The sequence below is a fragment of the Dipodomys merriami genome, unplaced genomic scaffold, assembly GCF_024711535.1.
Source record: "Dipodomys merriami isolate MVZ:Mamm:240054 unplaced genomic scaffold, mDipMer1.0.p SCAF_8, whole genome shotgun sequence".
NCBI lineage: Eukaryota > Metazoa > Chordata > Mammalia > Rodentia > Heteromyidae > Dipodomys > Dipodomys merriami.
In genome coordinates this window covers 1187208-1207386 of record NW_027206401.1, presented here as the reverse complement: position 1 = coordinate 1207386, position 20179 = coordinate 1187208, and the positions used below count along the sequence as shown (strand labels likewise).

The window sequence follows — 20179 nt, the reverse complement described above, 5'->3', positions numbered from 1 at the left end:
TGGGGTGGGGGGATCGGGGCTGTGTGTGTGGGGTGGGGGATCGGGGCTGTGTGTGTGGGGGGATCGGGGCTGTGTGTGTGGGGTGGGGGGATCGGGGCTGTGTGTGTGGGGTGGGGGATCGGGGCTGTGTGTGTGGGGTGGGGGGATCGGGGCTGTGTGTGTGGGGTGGGGGGATCGGGGCTGTGTGTGTGTGGGGGGATCGGGGCTGTGTGTGTGGGGTGGGGGATCGGGGCTGTGTGTGTGGGGTGGGGGGATCGGGGCTGTGTGTGTGGGGTGGGGGGATCGGGGCTGTGTGTGTGGGGTGGGGGGATCGGGGCTGTGTGTGTGGGGGGATCGGGGCTGTGTGTGTGGGGTGGGGGGATCGGGGCTGTGTGTGTGGGGTGGGGGGATCGGGGCTGTGTGTGTGTGGGGGGATCGGGGCTGTGTGTGTGGGGTGGGGGGATTGGGGCTGTGTGTGTGGGGTGGGGGGATCGGGGCTGTGTGTGTGGGGTGGGGGGATCGGGGCTGTGTGTGTGGGGTGGGGGGATTGGGGCTGTGTGTGTGGGGTGGGGGGATCGGGGCTGTGTGTGTGGGGTGGGGGGATCGGGGCTGTGTGTGTGGGGTGGGGGCATCGGGGCTGTGTGTGTGGGGTGGGGGGATCGGGGCTGTGTGTGTGGGGTGGGGGGATCGGGGCTGTGTGTGTGGGGTGGGGGATCGGGGCTGTGTGTGTGGGGTGGGGGATCGGGGCTGTGTGTGTGGGGTGGGGGGATCGGGGCTGTGTGTGTGGGGTGGGGGGATCGGGGCTGTGTGTGTGGGGTGGGGGGATCGGGGCTGTGTGTGTGGGGTGGGGGATCGGGGCTGTGTGTGTGGGGTGGGGGATCGGGGCTGTGTGTGTGGGGTGGGGGGATCGGGGCTGTGTGTGTGGGGTGGGGGGATCGGGGCTGTGTGTGTGGGGTGGGGGGATCGGGGCTGTGTGTGTGGGGTGGGGGGATCGGGGCTGTGTGTGTGGGGTGGGGGGATCGGGGCTGTGTGTGTGTGGGGGGGATCGGGGCTGTGTGTGTGGGGTGGGGGGATCGGGGCTGTGTGTGTGGGGTGGGGGGATCGGGGCTGTGTGTGTGGGGTGGGGGGATCGGGGCTGTGTGTGTGGGATGGGGGATCGGGGCTGTGTGTGTGGGGTGGGGGGATCGGGGCTGTGTGTGTGTGGGGGGGGATCGGGGCTGTGTGTGTGGGGCGGGGGGATCGGGGCTGTGTGTGTGGAGGGAGGGGCGGTGCAGCACTGGTGGCGGGACACAGGTCTGTGCCAAGGAGTGCAGGGGGGAGGGAGGGGCGGTGCAGCACTGGTGGCTGGACACAGGTCTGTGCCAAGGAGTGCAGGGGGGAGGGAGGGGCGTGCAGCACTGGTGGCTGGACACAGGTCTGTGCCAAGGAGTGCAGGGCAGCTGTCTACCCCGCTGGTCACCCAGGATGGGACACATCTGGGCCTCTGGAGATGGTGGCATTCACCGCGTTTCAGTACTGGCTGTCCCCCAACTCCCGTTCTCTCAGTGATACAGAAGTTGCGGGTGTGATAGTTACAGACTGGAAGTAGTGTTTGGCTAGCGCATTTTTGCTCGCATAACAATAGTCCTGATTTTCCCCTTTGTAATGTGGTCTTCTCTAACCAAACATGGAGATGGCTCTCCTCTCTCGGCTAGTACGTCGGGGGTTCATTGCTGAAGGTTGAGCTGTGGTCCGGCCGCTGTTGAGCGTGACGTGGACACGGCGCTGGGTGCCGTGTCCGCCTGGGCTGCTCTCGCAGGACTCGCTCCCGTTCTGAACGTGTGCGTGGAGATGGGGCAGGTCTGTCGCTGAATGGCTGCGGGAATCGTCTTCATTTCTAGGGTACTTCCAAGGTTCTGCTAGCCCAGGTGGCCGCCCCTTTCCCGGACCTGTGACTGCTCCTGGCCCTCGTCTAGTCTGTGGCCATAGGATCGAGGGTCTTTGGTGTTCAGGCAGCACTGAGCATGCTCTGCTCCCGTGGCAGGGCTGGGGGGCCGGCAGGACTTGGCCCCGTGTGGTCTGTGGGTCAGTAGTGAGCCTCCCATCTCCGTGGATGGCCCCGGCAGAGGGCTGCAGATGCGGGGGGGGGGCGGGGAGGGACGAGGCCCTGTGTTCCGGGGCACACGGCATTTCCCAGGTGCTGTGGGAGGGGCCCACGGCTCTCCAGCCGTCACAGGCCCCGGGCCCTGAGCTGCACAGAGACTGGAGCGTGGTCCTGTCCCTCCAGCCTCCCGAGCTGGAGCAGGGAATGGCCCCCCAAGGAGGAGGGGCAGGGCAGCCCGAGCCGCAGGTGCCTGCAGGATGGGCTGCCGGCCGTCCAGTCCCGCCGTCCCAGGGCAGCTCGGTGGAGGGTGGGCTCTGGGACGGATGCCGTGACGCCGCTCCCTGCTGTCTTGGGTTTTTTGACACCTGGGCCAAATTGTTGTCCACCCAAAGATGCAGGGAGAGGGGAAAGGGCTGTGGGGGAGACAGGGTGTGGGGTAGAGGGGGGATGGGGGAGAGGGGGCATGCGAGAGAGGGGGAGCTGGGAGAGGGGGGCGGGGGAGAGGGGGAGGGGGGTGCTGAGGAGGGGGGGCGTTGGGAGAGGGGGTGCAGGGGAGAGGGGAGAGGCAGTGTGTGCCAAGCCCAGAAGGGAAACCCAGACTCCAGTGACCTCCCCCCCCCCCCCTGCAGGCCAAAGCTTGCTACCATGTCTGGACCGAATGCACGCAGCCCGCAGGGGCTGCTCTGCACGCCAGAGGTTCAGGCATGGGGAGAGCCAAGTCCTTGCCCTCCAGAACCTTCCTTCTGGGCAGGAAGGCATATATGACGGTCTCTGAGGACAGAGGCAGCTCCCTGCCTCGGCTCCTGCACCCCCCGCCCGAGCGGCTCCAGACACAGGGGTCACGTGAGAGCCTCTGAGACAGGGCTGGGCCGGGGAGAGCCAGCCACTGAGCTCAGCAGGCAGCCAGGGGCAGAGTCCCACTGGGGGCTCTCTGAGGCCCCGGGAGGGCTGTGGGTTATGGCACAGGATGACGAGGGGGTGGACAGAGCAGGACGCGGTCCCTGTGGACACAGCGCAGGATGACCAGGGAGTGGACAGAGCAGGACGCGGTCCCTGTGGACACAGCGCAGGATGACCAGGGGGTGGACAGAACACGGTCCCTGTGGACACAGCACAGGATGACCAGGGGGTGGACAGAGCAGGACACAGTCCCTGTGGACACAGCGCAGGATGACCAGGGGGTGGACAGAGCAGGACACAGTCCCTGTGGACACAGCGCAGGATGACGAGGGGGTGGACAGAGCAGGATGCGGTCCCTGTGGACACAGCGCAGGATGACCAGGGAGTGGACAGAGCAGGACGTGGTCCCTGTGGACACAGCGCAGGATGACCAGGGAGTGGACAGAGCAGGACACGGTCCCTGTGGACACAGCGCAGTATGACCAGGGGGTGGACAGAGCAGGACACAGTCCCTGTGGACACAGCGCAGGATGACCAGGGGGTGGACAGAGCAGGACACGGTCCCTGTGGACACAGCGCAGTATGACCAGGGGGTGGACAGAGCAGGACACAGTCCCTGTGGACACAGCGCAGGATGACCAGGGGGTGGACAGTGCAGGACGCGGTCCCTGTGGACACAGCACAGGACGACCAGGGAGTGAACAGAGCAGGACGCGGTCCCTGTGGACACAGCGCAGGATGACCAGGGGGTGGACAGAGCAGGACACAGTCCCTGTGGACACAGCACAGGATGACCAGGGGGTGGACAGAGCACGGTCCCTGTGGACAGCTTCTCAGCACATTCCTTCAATTCCATCTCCATTGTGTTGATGTCCAAAAAGTGGTTGAGATGTTTCTTCTTGGGTGGCTTTTTTTGTTTTTGTTTTGTCGGTCGTGGGGCTGACCTCAGGGCCTGGGCGCTGTCCCTCAGCTCAATTTGAGCACTCTACCACTTGAGTCACAGCACTACCCCTGGCTTTTTTCTGCTTCTGTGGTGCTGAGGAATTGAACCCAGGCCCTTATGCATGCAAGGCGAGCGCTGTACCTCGGAGCCACCTTCCCAGCCCCTTGGGTGACTTTTGATTCTCCTTTAAACAATGTCTGTGATGGCAAGCAGGAGGAGGGGTCTCTGGCACCAGGTCCCTAGGACTGGCGCGTGACAGGGGCCTGGGGCCTGGGTGAACTGGGCTCCATCCCATCTGGTCTGCGCCCTCCAGTGGGAGGCAGATCGGGAATTCCATGTTTGATACCGGTCTCCGGGTTGGCTAACGACACGAATCTGCCCCTTGCTTGCGGGCTCTGGCTGAGGAGGGTGAGGGTGAATTTGAGATCATCCAGGCAGCATGGGGTGAGATCTCCACTCAGGGTCTAAAGCGGGGGTAAGGTCTGGCCACGCCCTCCGCAGGGAGGTGCCGGTGTCCCGGGGCTGTCTGTGGGTCCACAGGGAATGCTTTGGAGGAGGTATTACAGTCCCAGAACGGGGCGCAGGCCAGTGGCCTCCACGTGCCCCCTCCCTCTGCCAGGAAGATGTTCCGTGCCCTGGGGCGCACTCAGCGCCTTTTATTGATATTGACGTGCAATTAGAGAACAGATCTCTAATGAGCTGGCACGGCAGGCCTGTTCAGAGGCGCTCAATTAATTACTGGGTGACTCCCTGGGGCGGCGGGGGTGCAGGCCCCTGCCTCCCCATCTCCCGGCCCGGCCTGGGGTTCCCTCACATCACATTTAGGACAAGACAAATTTCCAAGTCAGATCGTACAAGGAATACGATTCTCTAATTTTGTTCTGCGCAAAACAATGAATCGGGCGGTAAATGGCTGGTTTTCCTTTACTGTCTACAAGTTTCTTAGTATTTCGTCTTTTCCTCTTTAAAGAAAGTATTTTTTTTCCCACAATTTCCTGCTAAAATCTAGGTGTCTCTAGAGTTTAATGTATGAAAGGATAACTATAAAATTTCTCGGGTAAGCTGTGAAGAGGTAATCACTGCTGCTTGTTGACGGTACTATGTGGGGGTCGTTTTCCATGATCAGGATTCATGGACTGTGGTGACATTCTACAACCTGGGCCATGGCTCCGTGAGCTCCTATGTGGCCTGGGTCTGGCTCTACGGCAGCTGGGATCTCTTGTGTTTCCTTGGGCCCTCCAGCCCACACCCAGCTGCTCGGCCTGGGTGAGCCTGCGGGCTCTGGTGCGAACACTTGAACCCAGAGCAAGGGCCTGAGCGGCCCCGGACATGCCTGGGCTGCTGGGAGTGGAGGCTCCCCGGCCCCCAGTGCTGGGCCCGGCGGGAGAAGCTGGCAGAGGGGATGAGGCAGTGGTGAACGGTGTGGTCCTAGAAAATGGAAGGACTGTTCAGAAAGGCCAGGTGGCAACAGAAATGGTAGTCTGGAGTTTGGGGGCTCCCTGGGACCCCCTAGCTGCAGGGGGGGCAGTGGCAGGGAGAGCGGCTGGGCCCAGGGCCTCAGAAACGCCATTACTACTCAGATCCCCCGGAGAAGTGCCACTGGGTCCCCAGGGCTGCCTGCTCAGCTTTAGGGTGACAGGGGGGGCTGCCCGCCATTTCCACGGGGGTGGGGGAGACGTCAGAAATGCTCCATGGCAGGAGGGGGAGGGATCCGGAAGAGCCCCAGCCGGTCATGCCTGGGCCAGACGCACCTGCCGACAGTTCCCAGCTCCTACATACCCGGTCTGAAAACCAATGCCATGATTTCCTCTTTCGGGAAGACAGGCCTTCCCTGCCCTGCCCTCCTGTCCCCATCTGCGGGCTGATTCTGGCACACACCCTCCCCCCCAGGTGCCCTGCCCCGAGGTCTGACCCCAATCCCATTCTCTCACAGAATCTCCAGACCAGTTTCCATGGACAGGCAGGCCGCCCGGGACATCTGGTCTACTAACAAAGTGGCCTCAGTCTCCAAAAGTGTCTGCACCCTGATAGACGGCTTCTCTTGCCTTCTCTTGTTCCTTCTCTTGTTCCTCGCTGGTGTCAGGAACAAAAACCAGACCCAATGCTGCCCTCAGTGCCCACCAGCCAGTGCTGAGGCATGATGGGGGGTGGGGAGAGGGCAGGAGGGGGAGGGGAGGGGTCTAGGACCAGGACAGAGCGGGAATGCAGGCAGAACTGTGGGATGGAGGCAGCGGGGCCAGGGCTGGCACTGGGGTGCGGTGAGACATGGCAGACCTCCTCGCAGGGCCTCTGGGATGGTCAGGAAGCACTAGCCCAGCCTGAGGAAGAGATGGGGGGGGGCCTTCCGCGTCTCCTCCCTGGTCCCGGCCCCGGGCTCCTCGCGCGCAGGGGAGGGCCGGCACTGGGTGTGAGGGGCAGTTGGGTCCTCTGGCTCCTGTGGTCCCAGCCCCCACGGTTGTGAGTGAGGGGTCGGTGCTTGCTCAGAGGTGGTGTGTTATTAACTTGAACAGGAAGTCGTCTCTGTAGTAAAACTTTTCACTCTCCTTTTTTTTGGATTTGGAACAAAGCCAAACTCCGCCCTTCCCACGCCAGCTTAAATCTGGGGAGGGAGCCCTTCAGCCCCGGGAAGGCGGGCTGAGGGTGTGGAGGCCGCGTGCCTCTCCCGTGGAGCGGGGGGCGGGGGAGCCCTGGGGGAGCCTCTCGCCCTGGTGAAGCACGCGGGGCCGGAGGGTAGCTCTCACCCCATTTCTGTCAGCTGTCAACCCCTGGCCAGGTTGTGTCCTGCCCTGCACAGGCTCCGGTGCCGGCAGGCTCTTCCCACACCCCTCACCCAGAAGCCCTCTGTGGGTGCTGCTCAGGGGGCCAGACACCTGGAAATTTGTTTTTAAGCTCCTAAGCCTGAAAACATGGCTTTCCTCTTGCCGGGAGCCCCACCCAACCCCCAAACTTCTTTAATTATAGGTGGCATGAAAAATACCAACAAGCGAATGCCTCTTTTTCTCTTAACAAGATAAGGCAGGAAGGCAGATTAGCACGTAAGATGTCTGAGGGAAGAAGAGTTGGAGTTGTCTGTCCACAGGCCCTTCCAGGCTCCCTGGGGCCAGCCCAGAGTCCTGTCCACCTCCGTAGCTCTACTCTGGCTTTTTGGTGGTTAATTGGAGATAAGCGTCTCATGGACGTTTGCTGTCTATGCAGGCTTTGAGCCATAATCATTTTTATTTTTGTTTTTTTTTTTCCGGTATAATTGGTGTGGGTAGCAATTCTAGCATGCTATTGATTAAGAGAGTGGAGAGTGGATTTCTTTGTCTTGTTCCTAAATAGGGGAAATGATTTCATTTTTTCCATTAGTTTGATGTTGGCTGTAACTCTGTCATATGCAGGTGTTGTTAAGTTTTAAGCTGTCCTTTCTATTTCTACTTTCTTCAGCGTTCTTCTCATAAAAGAACGCTGAATTTTGTCAATGGCTTTTTTCTGCATTGACCGTGATCATCATAGGAGGTCTGTTTGTGTTCCTGGTTATGTGATGCATTTATTGATTCTTGTTCCTGGTTATGGGATGTAATGCATTTATTGATTTGCATGTGTTGAGCCATCCTTGCATTTCTGGGATGAATCAAACTTGATCATGGTGTATGATATTTTTGGAGACATTACAGTTATTCACACTTCCTTTCTTCTTTCCCATTTCCTCTTTCCACCTAAGTAGTTCTTTCATTTTATTTCTATTCCATGTTTATCCATATAAGTAATTATGTAATTATGTATACATGGTGTATATGTGCAAGAATTTTACTAAGAACTTTTATTCAACGCACATCAGCAAAATTGGTCTGTAATTCCCTTTTTTGTTGTAACTCTGATTCTTGGATCGAGTATAACACTTGAATCATAGAATGAGTTTGATAGTGTCCCTTCTTTCCCTCTATCATGGAAAAGCTGAGGAGTGCTATTAGCTCCTTTTCTGAAGGTCTAGCAGATTTGGTTATGAATTCATCTGGCCTTTGAGTTATGTTTGTTGTGAGCCTTCATTACTTTTTTGGTTGCACTGCTTGTTATAGCTCTGTTTACATTGCTTATATATTCTGCTGGTTCCGTTTTGGGTTTTTTTTTTTGATAGTCAGGGGCTTGAACTCTGGGCCTGGATGCTGTGCCTGCGCTCTTCAGCTCAAGGCAAGTGCTCTACCACTTGAGCCACAGCGCCACTTCTGGTTTTCTGGTGGTTTATTGGAGATAAGAGTCTCATGGACTTTCCTGCCTGGGCTGGCTTTGAACCGCGATCCTCAGATTTCAGCCTCCTGAGTAGCTAGGATGACAGGCGTGAGCCGCTGGCACCTGGCTGTTGGTTCAGTTTTGTTGGGTTAATTATATCAAAAAATTAGCCTATTTCTTCTAGATTCCCCAGCTTATTTGAGTATAGGTTTTAAAAAGTCCCTCATGATCCTTTAGATTTCTTTGGTATTTGTTGTGATATTTCCTTTGCCATCTCTAATTTTGTTGATTTGAGTCACCTCTCCTTTAGGTAATTAGCTAACTGCTTATTCATGTTATATATACTTTAAAAGAAACACCTTTTAGCTGGGTGCTGGTGGTGGCTCATGCCTATAATCCACATGCACACCCATGTGTGGAGGCTGTCAGGGGAGGCTGCATCAGCGAAGGCTGTGTCCCGGAGGCTGGGCCGGATTTGCACACAGCTGTCTTACACGGGATCACCCCAGGGTGGAGCTGGAAGGAGCTCTGGTCTCTCCCTCTTCTGGTGAGCACATGGATCCCACCACAGGGACCTGCCCGTGTGAACTCATCTAACTCCAGCCGCCTCCCAGCGACCTCGCCTCCACCCATCCTACTGGGGAGAAGGAAGGAAAATTTTGGACAGATAGCAAGCATTCAGTCATAGCAGATGCATGCTGTTGCTTTAGGTCTAAACATTAGGCGGCGATTGAGAACGGATACACACCTCGACAGCCCGCCTGGGCACGGCAGCCAACTGGTCTCAGGTTTAAATCCCGTCTCATCAATGTCCTCTGGGCAGGGTGCATGGTCAGCGTGATTTCCCCAAGTGTGAGAGCTGTGTTGACCATTTGCTGCAAGTAAGTGTGCTTTCCTGCATGTTCACACCAGGTGAATGGAGTAGAATCCCACTCACTTTTGAAGAAGGTTTTATATGTGTAATTGCCCCATCTACGTGCGACTGCTATTTGATGGAAGCATCTAAGATACAGATCCTAGTATGACGTGACGAGAAGCACAGACAGGCACTGCCCTTCTTGGTCACTACTGGAATCTGCCACCCCAAGAGTCGACTCCATTTCTTTCATTTCAGTGAAGCTGAAAAGGACTAAGGTGAGACACCGCGTTAGTTTTGAGTTTGGGCTGTCTGTTTCTCAGATACAGTTACCTCCCTCTTCTGGATGGGAAGCTTGGATGGCCGCCTCCTCCCTCTTAGTGTCAGGGTAGAGGGAAACACCCCAGAGGCCCCAGCTCAGAGGCTCAGCTCCAGCATGTGGGATTTGGAGGCTGGACCATAGCGCCTGGCCTGCCAGTGCAGCGTCCGTTGAGGGCTCAGTGAGTGAGTGCTCTGAGCACATGATGCTCTCATGCCAGGACCAAAGCAACGGGCCCTGCCAGCCACGTGAGCCACGAACATCCTCTCTCCTTTAAGTTGTTTTTCTCTGGTGGGGTCGTAGCTATGGGAAGATGACCAGCACACCCAGTATCTGCTTTCACATACATAGAACATGCACATCCGTGCAGGTGCACGGACATGTATAGCACACAGGGAATTAATGTAACATGAACACATGAGATAGAGGAACACGTGTGCACATGGGTACACGTGCAGACTCACATGCAGATACATGTGTGCATACATGTACATGGGTGGAGAGGTCTAGGGCTAAGGTCTGGAGTCACAGAAGTTCTCCGTGCATTTCTTGCTTGCTTCTTGCCTTTTGTGTGATCTTTGGCATGGGGTGGGATCTTCCTGCGCTTCCAGGTTGTTACGGGTGGCGTCTGAGGTGTGCGAGGAGCTGCTGTGGGCCCCGCGTGAGCTCCTCATCCCAGCAGTGGACACAGGCCTGCTGTCGGCCGGCCGGACTCAGCCGCCCAGGAGAGTGGCGAGGGTTCGTCTCAGTCCCATCTCTTCTCCCCAGTTCTTCCCTCGAATCCAAAGCTTGGATGGTGCCATGCTGGCCTGCGGTGAGGACTGGCGGCCACACAGCAAACCACAGGGGCAGCAGACAGACACGCGGGAGAGGGGGCGGGCAGCCTGCTGTGGCGCAGTGGAGAAAGTGACTCATTTTCTGTTCCCACTCAGACCAAGGTAGAAACCAACAGGACTAGCTGAAGTAGCTTCCTATTGAAGAAACGAAAAGCAAAGCAAGGCAGGGATTCAGTTTCCAGGGCAATCAACTTCTTGGGTTAATAATTCAGGAGCCGTGGCCCTGGCCTGGGGAGGCCCCAGGCAGGTGTCCATCCTCGGCTGGTGACACGCCACAGAGAACATCCCAAAGCACACGGGGGCCTGCCCACCTGGAGACCCAGGACAGCAGGAGGCCCCGGAGGCATGGGGCCGGCCCGGGGAAGGGGCTAACCGAAGGGGCTGGGTAATGGCCAGTGAGCATCCTGGTCCTAGACTGAAAGCACTTTAGCCAGTTCTTATTTCACAGGACTCTCTAGCGCCACCTGCAGGGTCTGGTGAGCCTGGGTCAGCGTGTTATCTGTGAGCCTGGGTCAGCATGTTATCTGTGAGCCTGGGTCAGCGTGTTATCTGTGAGCCTGGGTCAGCATGGGATCCGTGAGGCTGGGTCAGCGTGTTATCTGTGAGCCTGGGTCAGCGTGTTATCTGTGAGACTGGTCAGCATGGGACCTGTGAGCCTGGGTCAGCGTGTTATCTGTGAGCCTGGGTCAGCATGGGATCCATGAGGCTGGGTCAGCGTGTTATCTGTGAGGCTGGTCAGCATGGGACCTGTGAGGCTGGGTCAGTGTGTTATCTGTGAGCCTGGGTCAGCGTGTTATCTGTGACCCTGGGTCAGCATGGGACCTGTGAGGCTGGGTCAGTGTGTTATCTGTGAGCCTGGGTCAGCGTGTTATCTGTGAACCTGGGTCAGCGTGTTATCTGTGAGCCTGGGTCAGCATGGGACCTGTGAGCCTGGGTCAGCATGGGACCTGTGAGCCTGGGTCAGCATGGGATCTGTGAGGCTGGGTCAGCGTGGGACCTGTGAGCCTGGGTCAGCATGTTATCTGTGAGCCTGGGTCAGCGTGGGATCTGTGAGGCTGGGTCAGCATGGGACCTGTGAGGCTGGGTCAGTGTGTTATCTGTGAGCCTGGGTCAGCGTGTTATCTGTGACCCTGGGTCAGCATGGGACTTGTGAGCCTGGGTCAGAGTGGGACCTGTGAGCCTGGGTCCGTGTGGGATCTGTGAGCCTGGGTCAGCATGGTACCTGTGAGCCTGGGTCAGCATGGGATCTGTGAGGCTGGGTCAGCATGGGACCTGTGAGCCTGGATCAGCATGTTATCTGTGAGCCTGGGTCAGCGTGGGATCTGTGAGGCTGGGTCAGCATGTTATCTGTGAGCCTGGGTCAGCCTGGGATCTGTGAGGCTGGGTCAGCGTGTTATCTGTGACCCTGGGTCAGCATGGGACTTGTGAGCCTGGGTCAGAGTGGGACCTGTGAGCCTGGGTCCGTGTGGGATCTGTGAGCCTGGGTCAGCATGGGATCTGTGAGCCTGGGTCAGCGTGGGATCTGTGAGGTTGGGCCAGCTCACACCCTCACATGGCTCCAGCCAAAGAGCTCAGCCGGTGCCAGCCTCAGGCCTGCCCTCCCGTAGATCCTCATTTTTTCCTGACACAAACCCTTTAGTCTCTGATCACACCTTGCTGGCTCCACCCTTGCTTTGGCTGCTTTTCCAGTCAGGAATGATGGCAGGTCAGTCAGGCCTTCCCTTCTTGCAAGCTTTTGTGGGTCGAGGTGCTCCGTGGAGCAGGTCCTCTGCTCCCTGTGGGGCCAGGAGGCCCCAGCTATGGCAGATAATGAAGTGCTACCCCGTTCCAGTCACCATCATATGGGTGGATGTAGGAACGCCTGATTGTCACATGATTTCATCTCTTTATTCAGTGCCAAGTGAACAAATCACTACAATGCCTGCTGTAGTAAGTGGGTTTGACTGAGTCCAAGATCCGCCACATCTTTTCTGAGGATCTGTGCCCTGTGCAGGGAGACCTGAGGGCTTCAGATGTGTGTGTGTGTGTGTGTGTGTGTGTGTGTGTGTGTGTGTGTGTGTGTGTGTGCGCACACACATGCATGTACAAGGGGTGAAGCTGAAGCAAGACTATCAGGGAAGGGTGCCATGCCCCGGAGCGGTTGATTGCACAAGCGCCGCATTGTGTCTAGATTGTCTCAGACAGGAAAACCTGCACAGACTTGATCCTGACAGCTGAGCGGACTCACCCGGCCCACAATCACCCAAGAGGGCCCGGGCCACCCCCGAGGCCTCTCAGGACCAGCACAGCAACTGGAGCGGGTCTCTACTTCTCCCTCTGCTGTAGTAAGAGCAGAGACATCTTAAAAAACCAAAATTACCGGCTTGCCAAAGACCAGCATTTATTTATGTGTGCTTCCCCTCTCCCTCCCTCCTACCCCCCCCTCCTTCTCACCTTAGCCCGTGGTCAGACCGTCAGCAGGTCAGGATCCGTTCAGGTAGACAAAGAACTTTTGTCTAAGTAGCATTCACTTCAAACCAGATATCCCAAACCTCCATTCAGTCCAACTCTTGTTCCAGTCTAGAAACTCCTCACTGTCCCCCCGCAGAACGTGTGTCTTCAGGGGATGTCCCCCTGGCTGCTCAGCGCTGCTCACACACACGCTTGTCTACTTCATTCAGCATTACACTGTGGGAGCCATCTGGCTCAGCGTCATGGCCGCCTCTTTCCTCCAGTGGTTGCGTTGGGCTCGGGACATCAGGAGATCATTGTTCATCTTCACCTTGCTTGGTGCATACGTACGGGCTGGTTCTGGTTTGGGCTTCATCCACAATGGCTCAGTGAGCTGTGCCCGTCCTTCAGCAACGTGTTTCTGTTGGGTTTGCATCTGGTGGTGGCAGAATGTAAAAGTCCAGCTGTAGCTCGTGTTGCTGCATGGCTTTTCAGAGCAGCTGGACACATTCACTGGCTGCTGGCCGCAGAGCTGGCCTCCTTCTGCCCTCTCTGTCCTCATCAGCGTCTGACAGAGTCTGTCTTGAGTGTTGCCTAATGGGTATGCAGCGGGATGCCACCACAGAGATGGTGCCATCGTGCGGATGTGCTGAAGGTGTTCTCTCCAGCTATGCCACACTGTTGCAGACCTTGCGTGGTGGTGTGGCTGGCGGCAGGCCCTGACGTCACTCACATGTGTGGGCAAAGCACCTGGCTTTGGTGTTGAATGGGATCAGAAAGGCCAGAGCAAGGCCACTGTAGATCTCAACCCCTGAGCCACAGCACTGAGCACACAGCCTTTCCCTCCTCTTGTGGGTGGAGCCAAGTCTCTTCTGCAGGAATGCAGTGCTGAGGAATAGAGATGGAACTATCCATCCTTCCGGTGTGTGTTGCCGGGTGTGTGCAGTGCTGTCCTGTGGGCTTTGATTTGAATTTCCGTGTGTAGCCACTTGGCTGCCTTCTTTCACGTGGCATCTGTTCATATGCTTTGCTCACTTCCCACCAAGTGTTCAAGCCGTCTGTTGGTACAGTCGTGGCATGTTCACGACAGGGTGTGACTCTCATCGGCTGGGGCCTGGGGCAGTTTCGTAGCCTTCCCACCACAGGGCGTCCACCCACCCCAGCTGGGCGGGACTTCCCCATGTGCTGGCCTCTCTCAACACCCTCACACACAGGAACTTCCGGGTCCTCACCAGAGGGCAGCTCCCCAGGGACCTGGGTTTAGACAGCACTTCTTTCTAGGGACTTGGCTCTCTGGTGACATAGACAGGTGCACAGAAGGGAAAGAAAGCACATGGCGCTGGTGGGGTGTGTTAAGAACCTGAACTGAGTGAGGCACAATGAAACAGTAGTCGACTTGAGCCCACAAGGCATCCAGAATCAGGCAAGGAATCAAGAAGTGGTTTGGGAGCTAGTTCACCATGGAGTGCAAGAGACAGATTTTTTTTAATAGTTGGGACAGAGAACACACGCACAGGAGACATTTGATGGTTCGTCCACAGGCTGCGTCGTCGCTCATCACCAGGACCCTGGTTATGGTGAGTCGCTGCCATCTTCTGATGCCAGCTGGCCGTTACAGTCTCCCTCGTGTCTGCCCATCAGCCCCAGCTGAGGGCACGGTACGGCCTGGGTCCCATGCCGGGCAGAGCCCCAGTGCCCCCAGCCTGCACCTCAGCTAACGGTCACACGTGTCAGCGCGATGTCAAGTGCAAGCAGATCCGCTCATTTAGCAGCCACCTGGACAGCTTTGTGTCTTTCATCATTTTATCTCAAAACGTTAGGCGTATGCAAATGTAGATACAATACCACAGGCAGCGCGGCTGCTCAGCAAAGGGGAACACTGCTGGGGGAGTCTGTCCTGCGCTGGGGGAGTCTGTCTGTCCTGTGCTGGGGGAGTCTGTCCTGCGCTGGGGGAGTCTGTCTGTCCTGTGCTGGGGGAGTCTGTCCTGCGCTGGGGGAGTCTGTCTGTCCTGTGCTGGGGGAGTCTGTCCTGCGCCGGGGGAGTCTGTCTGTCCTGCGCCGGGGGAGTCTGTCTGTCCTGCGCTGGGGGAGTCTGTCCTGTGCCTGGGGAGTCTGTCCTGCGCCTGGGGAGTCTGTCCTGTGCTGGGTCCCCGGATTTCCTCAGAGGCGCTCAGTAGGGGTGGCACCTCTGGTTTCATGCTCTTCTAACCAGGCTGCCACCTTACGCCCTTCCTGAAGAGATCTGCAGGAGCAATCCTCCTCACGAAGAGATTCACATGCTTCAAACTTCAAGAACTTTAAAACCTGGAGGAAAACCTGGCCCTCTGAGCCCATAGATGCAAAGCGACTTGCGGGTCTGTCTTCCTATTCTTGTCTTTTCCTGGGCAAATCATCCTCCTTCTCACCACTTCCTTGATTTTAAAGTCTTCAGGGGAGTTCTGTTTCATCTCAAGTTCCAATGCATGCATAATTCACAAACCTGCTCACCTATACAGTGGTCTCAAGAAGCATCTTGTGGAAATGGCGCATTTTTCTTTTACTGTCAACTGTGTGTGTGGAATTGAGGCAGCAAAGGGGAGAAATGTATCCCAAGAACTTCCCCAGCTTTCCTATGGTGGCTTCTGATGATTTACAGCTACATTTGAATACATGGAAGCTGACTACAGGGATTGGCTGGTGGCAGGCGGTGTGCTGGGCATGTGCTCCAGGGATTGGCTGATCACTGTGCTGGGCGTGCACTCTGGGGATTGGCTGATCACTGTGCTGGGCATGCACTCTGGGGATTGGCTAGTTGCAGATGCTGTGCTGGGTGTGTGCACCAGGGATTGGCTGGTGGCAGATGCTGTGCTGGGCATGTACGCCAGGGACTGGCTGATCACTGTGCTGGGTGTGCACTCTGGGGATTGGCTAGTGGCAGATGCTGTGCTCGGATGTGCACCAGGGATTGGCTGGTGTCAGGCACTCTCCTGGGCATGCACACCAGGGATTGGCTGGTTGCAGATGCTGTGCTAGTGTGTGCATCAGGGATTGGCTGGTCCCCGGGTCCCCTCCATTCACCTTGTCACCCAGTGTTGCTGAGTGCTGACAGGGCAGAAGCCTGTTTCTGTGGTGATGGCATCAGCTTCCTGCCCGGGTGAGTACGAGCTGCCCGAGGCAGGTTAGTAGAGGAAGGGAAGCTGTGCTAGCGACAGTTTTCACTTGGTCTGCATTGCGTGTACATAGTGGCTCTTCGGCACCTGGGCCTCGGAGTCCTTTCCAGAGTGCTCTCGAGCCTCGTCCTTCACCAGCATGCTGTCTCCCCCAGGGACCCGAGCTTCCCCAGCTCTCTCCTCCCTCCCTCCTTCCTCCTCCCCTTCTCTCCTTTCCTCCTGCCCTCCTTCCATTTTTCCCTTTCTTCCCTGCTGCTTTTACAAGAGCTTTGCCCTGACTGGTCTATACAGAAAGGGCTGAAATTCAGCGTTGACCACCCTGAAAAGCAGTCCTCTGACCACCAACGCCAGATAAAAGCAAGAAAACCACAAGGGAGACCTCTGGCGACAACCTCTGTGCGGGAGGAGCCGAGCCAGGCTTAGCCAGTGCCTGGAGCCCTCTGGGAACTCTGGCAGGAAGGGTACAGCGAAGAGAAGGTGCCCGCTAGAGTGCCCATGTGTGCACAGGCATGCGGGTGTATGTGTGGGGGCATGGGTACATGCACGTGCACGCCATATACAGGGCTGTACATGTGCATATCCATGTGCATGGCGTGCAGACATGTCTCAGATGAGGGCCATAGCTATGGGTTGGCCTCAGGCCTGTGTGTGGGCCTGGGTGCGTCTCTTTCTGAGGACAAGAGAATCACTGGAGGTCCCAGGAAGATCTGTTGTTGTGACATGACCTGTGGAGTGGGTGTTGAGGCCACAGACACATGGGGGTCACAGCAGTATCCACTGCCAGCTGTGGGCATGGTGAGCAGCTGGGGGCGTGGTGAGCAGCTGTGGACCAGGTGAGCAGCTGGGGATGTGGTGAGCAGCTGTGGGCCAGGTGAGCAGCTGGGGATGTGGTGAGCAGCTGTGGGCCAGGTGAGCAGCTGGGGATGTGGTGAGCAGCTGGGGGCGTGTTGAGCAGCTGTGGGCCAGGTGAGCAGCTGGGGATGTGGTGAGCAGCTGTGGGATACAATGAGCAGCTGTGGGCCCAGTGGGCAGCTGAGCTGGGGGTGTGGTGAGCAGCTGTGGGTGTGGTGAGCAGCTGTGGGTGTGGTGAGCAGCTGTGGGCCAGGTGAGCAGCTGGGGATGTGGTGAGCAGCTGTGGACCAGGTGAGCAGCTGGGAATGTGGTGAGCAGCTGGGGGCGTGTTGAGCAACTGTGGGCCAGGTGAGCAGCTGGGGATGTGGTGAGCAGCTGTGGGCGTGGTGAGCAGCTGTGGGCCAGGTGAGCAGCTGTGGGCGTGGTGAGCAGCTGTGGGCCAGGTGAGCAGCTGGGGGTGTGGTGAGCAGCTGGGGATGTGGTGAGCAGCTGGGGGTGTGGTGAGCAGCTGGGGGCGTGGTGAGCAGCTGTGGGCGTGGTGAGCAGCTGTGGGCATGGTGAGCAGCTGGGGATGTGGTGAGCAGCTGGGGATGTGGTGAGCAGCTGGGGGTGTGGTGAGCAGCTGGGGATGTGGTGAGCAGCTGGGGGTGTGGTGAGCAGCTGGGGGCGTGGTGAGCAGCTGTGGGTGTGGTGAGCAGCTGGGGGTGTGGTGAGCAGCTGTGGGTGTGGTGAGCAGCTGTGGGCGTGGTGAGCAGCTGTGGGTGTGGTGAGCAGCTGGGGGTGTGGTGAGCAGCTGGGGGTGTGGTGAGCAGCTGGGGTGTGGTGAGCAGCTGGGGGTGTGGTGAGCAGCTGGGGTGTGGTGAGCAGCTGGGGTGTGGTGAGCAGCTGGGGATGTGGTGAGCAGCTGTGGGTGTGGTGAGCAGCTGGGGGTGTGGTGAGCAGCTGTGGGCGTGGTGAGCAGCTGTGGGTGTGGTGAGCAGCTGGGGGTGTGGTGAGCAGCTGGGGGTGTGGTGAGCAGCTGGGGGTGTGGTGAGCAGCTGGGGGTGTGGTGAGCAGCTGGGGGTGTGGTGAGCAGCTGGGGTGTGGTGAGCAGCTGGGGGTGTGGTGAGCAGCTGGGGGTGTGGTGAGCAGCTGGGGGCGTGGTGAGCAGCTGTGGGCATGGTGAGCAGCTGGGGATGTGGTGAGCAGCTGTGGGCGTGGTGAGCAGCTGTGGGTGTGGTGAGCAGCTGTGGGTGTGGTGAGCAGCTGTGGGCGTGGTGAGCAGCTGTGGGTGTGGTGAGCAGCTGTGGGTGTGGTGAGCAGCTGTGGGTGTGGTGAGCAGCTGGGGGTGTGGTGAGCAGCTGGGGGTGTGGTGAGCAGCTGGGGGTGTGGTGAGCAGCTGGGGGTGTGGTGAGCAGCTGGGGTGTGGTGAGCAGCTGTGGACGTGGTGAGCAGCTGTGGGCGTGGTGAGCAGCTGTGGGCGTGGTGAGCAGCTGGGGATGTGGTGAGCAGCTGGGGGTGTGGTGAGCAGCTGGGGGTGTGGTGAGCAGCTGGGGATGTGGTGAGCAGCTGTGGACGTGGTGAGCAGCTGTGGGCGTGGTGAGCAGCTGGGGATGTGGTGAGCAGCTGTGGGCGTGGTGAGCAGCTGGGGATGTGGTGAGCAGCTGGGGGTGTGGTGAGCAGCTGTGGGCCAGGTGAGCAGCTGGGGATGTGGTGAGCAGCTGTGGACGTGGTGAGCAGCTGTGGACGTGGTGAGCAGCTGTGGGGCAGGTGAGCAGCTGTGGGCATGCTGAGCCCTCCTGTGTGGGGGAGGAGGTCCAGGCCAGTTCCTGGCTTCCAGCCCAAACATCTGCTTTCCTGTGCAGTGTGTCTGGGGACAGCCCATTTCCTGGGAGGGCAGGGTACCTGTGCCCAAATCTGAGAAGAGGGCACCAGGCACAGAGAGAGATGCACATGTTGAGGGTGGACACGGGGTCGGGCTGGCCAGGGTGTCCTCCCTTCCTCTCTGTTCCTCAGGCTGGAAGCAGCCACACAGTAAAAAGGGCCTGGACAAGCGAGCAGGTCGAGGACTGCAGAGCAAGGAGCCTCTGAGTGGGCGTGCACACACACACGTGCACACACAAGCACCTCAGAGCTCTGATGCCCAGGTGCTTGCATTGTAGGAAGCCAGCTGGCCTATGAAACACTTATGCAATCTTTAAGTATAGAAAATGTGGACGGAAAACTTACCTCAAGTGGAAAGTTAGTCCCACAGCCCAGGGTGCAGCCCTCCAAACCCTGTGCACCAAAGCCAAGCACAGAATGCTGCCAGACCCTCAGAGAAGAGCAAACAGGGAGGCTAAGATCTTGGATTCAACATGTGGGAAAGAAAGCAGTCTGGAGTAGGACCGTGGGTGACAGGTATGATCATGGCAGCCACAGTGAGGTGGTCCTGAGGAGGTCGAGATACTCACACCACGGAGAGACAGAGGGCAGAGGGGAGCAACCGACAGACCCAAAGCCAGCGCCTTCGAAAGCTCATGCCATTCTTTACCGAAATTGAAAAATTAACCCTAAAATGGCAGCATCAGTGACCCCAAATAGCAAAAGTGATCCTGACCAAAAACAGCAGTGCTGGAGGTATCACAATACCAGACTTCAAGTTATAATACAGAGCCGTTGCATCAGAAAGACCGAACAGGCACGCTGGCCAAGAGGACAGGACGGAAGACCAAGGGCTGCAGCCACACAACGGCAGCCATCTTGCGTGTGGCCAAGGAGAAGCCTGAGAGAGCAGATAGGCCCTCCGGCAAACAGTCCTGGGAAAACTGCTATTTGCAGTCACAGGCCTGGCCCAGACCTGGCATCTCACTCTGTTCAAAAGCCAATCCCAAGTGGATCAAAGGTGTTAGTGTAAGACCTGAGACTAAAACAACTGCATGAAATTAAAACATCCCCACACACAAGAAACAGTTTCCATAGTAGAGAGAGAACCTACGGTATGGGACTCAACACGTGAAGACTGACGTACATGCACCAATAGTAAAAATTAAAACAGCATTAAACGACCATTCTAGAGCTATCAATCCTCAGAGCAAGAAGAAATAGGATTCTTTTTGTTTTTACAAATGAAATGTCATCAAGATATAGGAACTGAGTGTAGGGCTGTAGGGAGGGAGTCTTTTGTGTGTTTGCATGAATATGCATGTGTGACTGTGCACACATTATATATGTACCTGGTTGAACAATGTGTGTGCATGCTTGTATGCACATCAGCAACGTATGTGTGCATGCTTGTATACACATTAGCATGCACTCACAGGTGACCATGTACTGAAGCCTCTAAAACCAAGCTAAATTCTGAATAATAATCATAATAATAATAATAGATATCTGGGGAGGGTTCTCTTGTTCCCAGAACTGGCCTGACATTACTCACAGCAGGTCTTCTCCTTTGGGGGTAGAACCCAGCCCAAACCTGTGCATCACGTGTCATTTGGTGAGAAGGGAAGAAAGCTCGCTTTGTCCTCTGTCTCTCTGAGGGCTACACAGGATGACATTGTTACAGAACCTGGAAATTCCTGTGTTTACATTTTGGGGTGTTTTCCAAGTACCCTGTTACTGCAACCATGACCTGCCCTGGCCTGATCCCCCAGCTGCTCACC

General features: G+C 57.4%; 1 protein-coding gene across 1 annotated transcript; it reads right to left on the bottom strand.

The window, feature by feature from the left end:
• Positions 1-16466: 16466 nt before the first annotated feature.
• Positions 16467-18323, bottom strand: LOC138819337 (protein FAM186A-like). Its single transcript, XM_070010795.1, has one exon. The coding sequence runs from the start codon at positions 18321-18323 to the stop codon at positions 16467-16469; it is 1857 nt and encodes a 618-aa protein (XP_069866896.1).
• Between the last annotated feature and the right edge of the window lie 1856 nt (positions 18324-20179).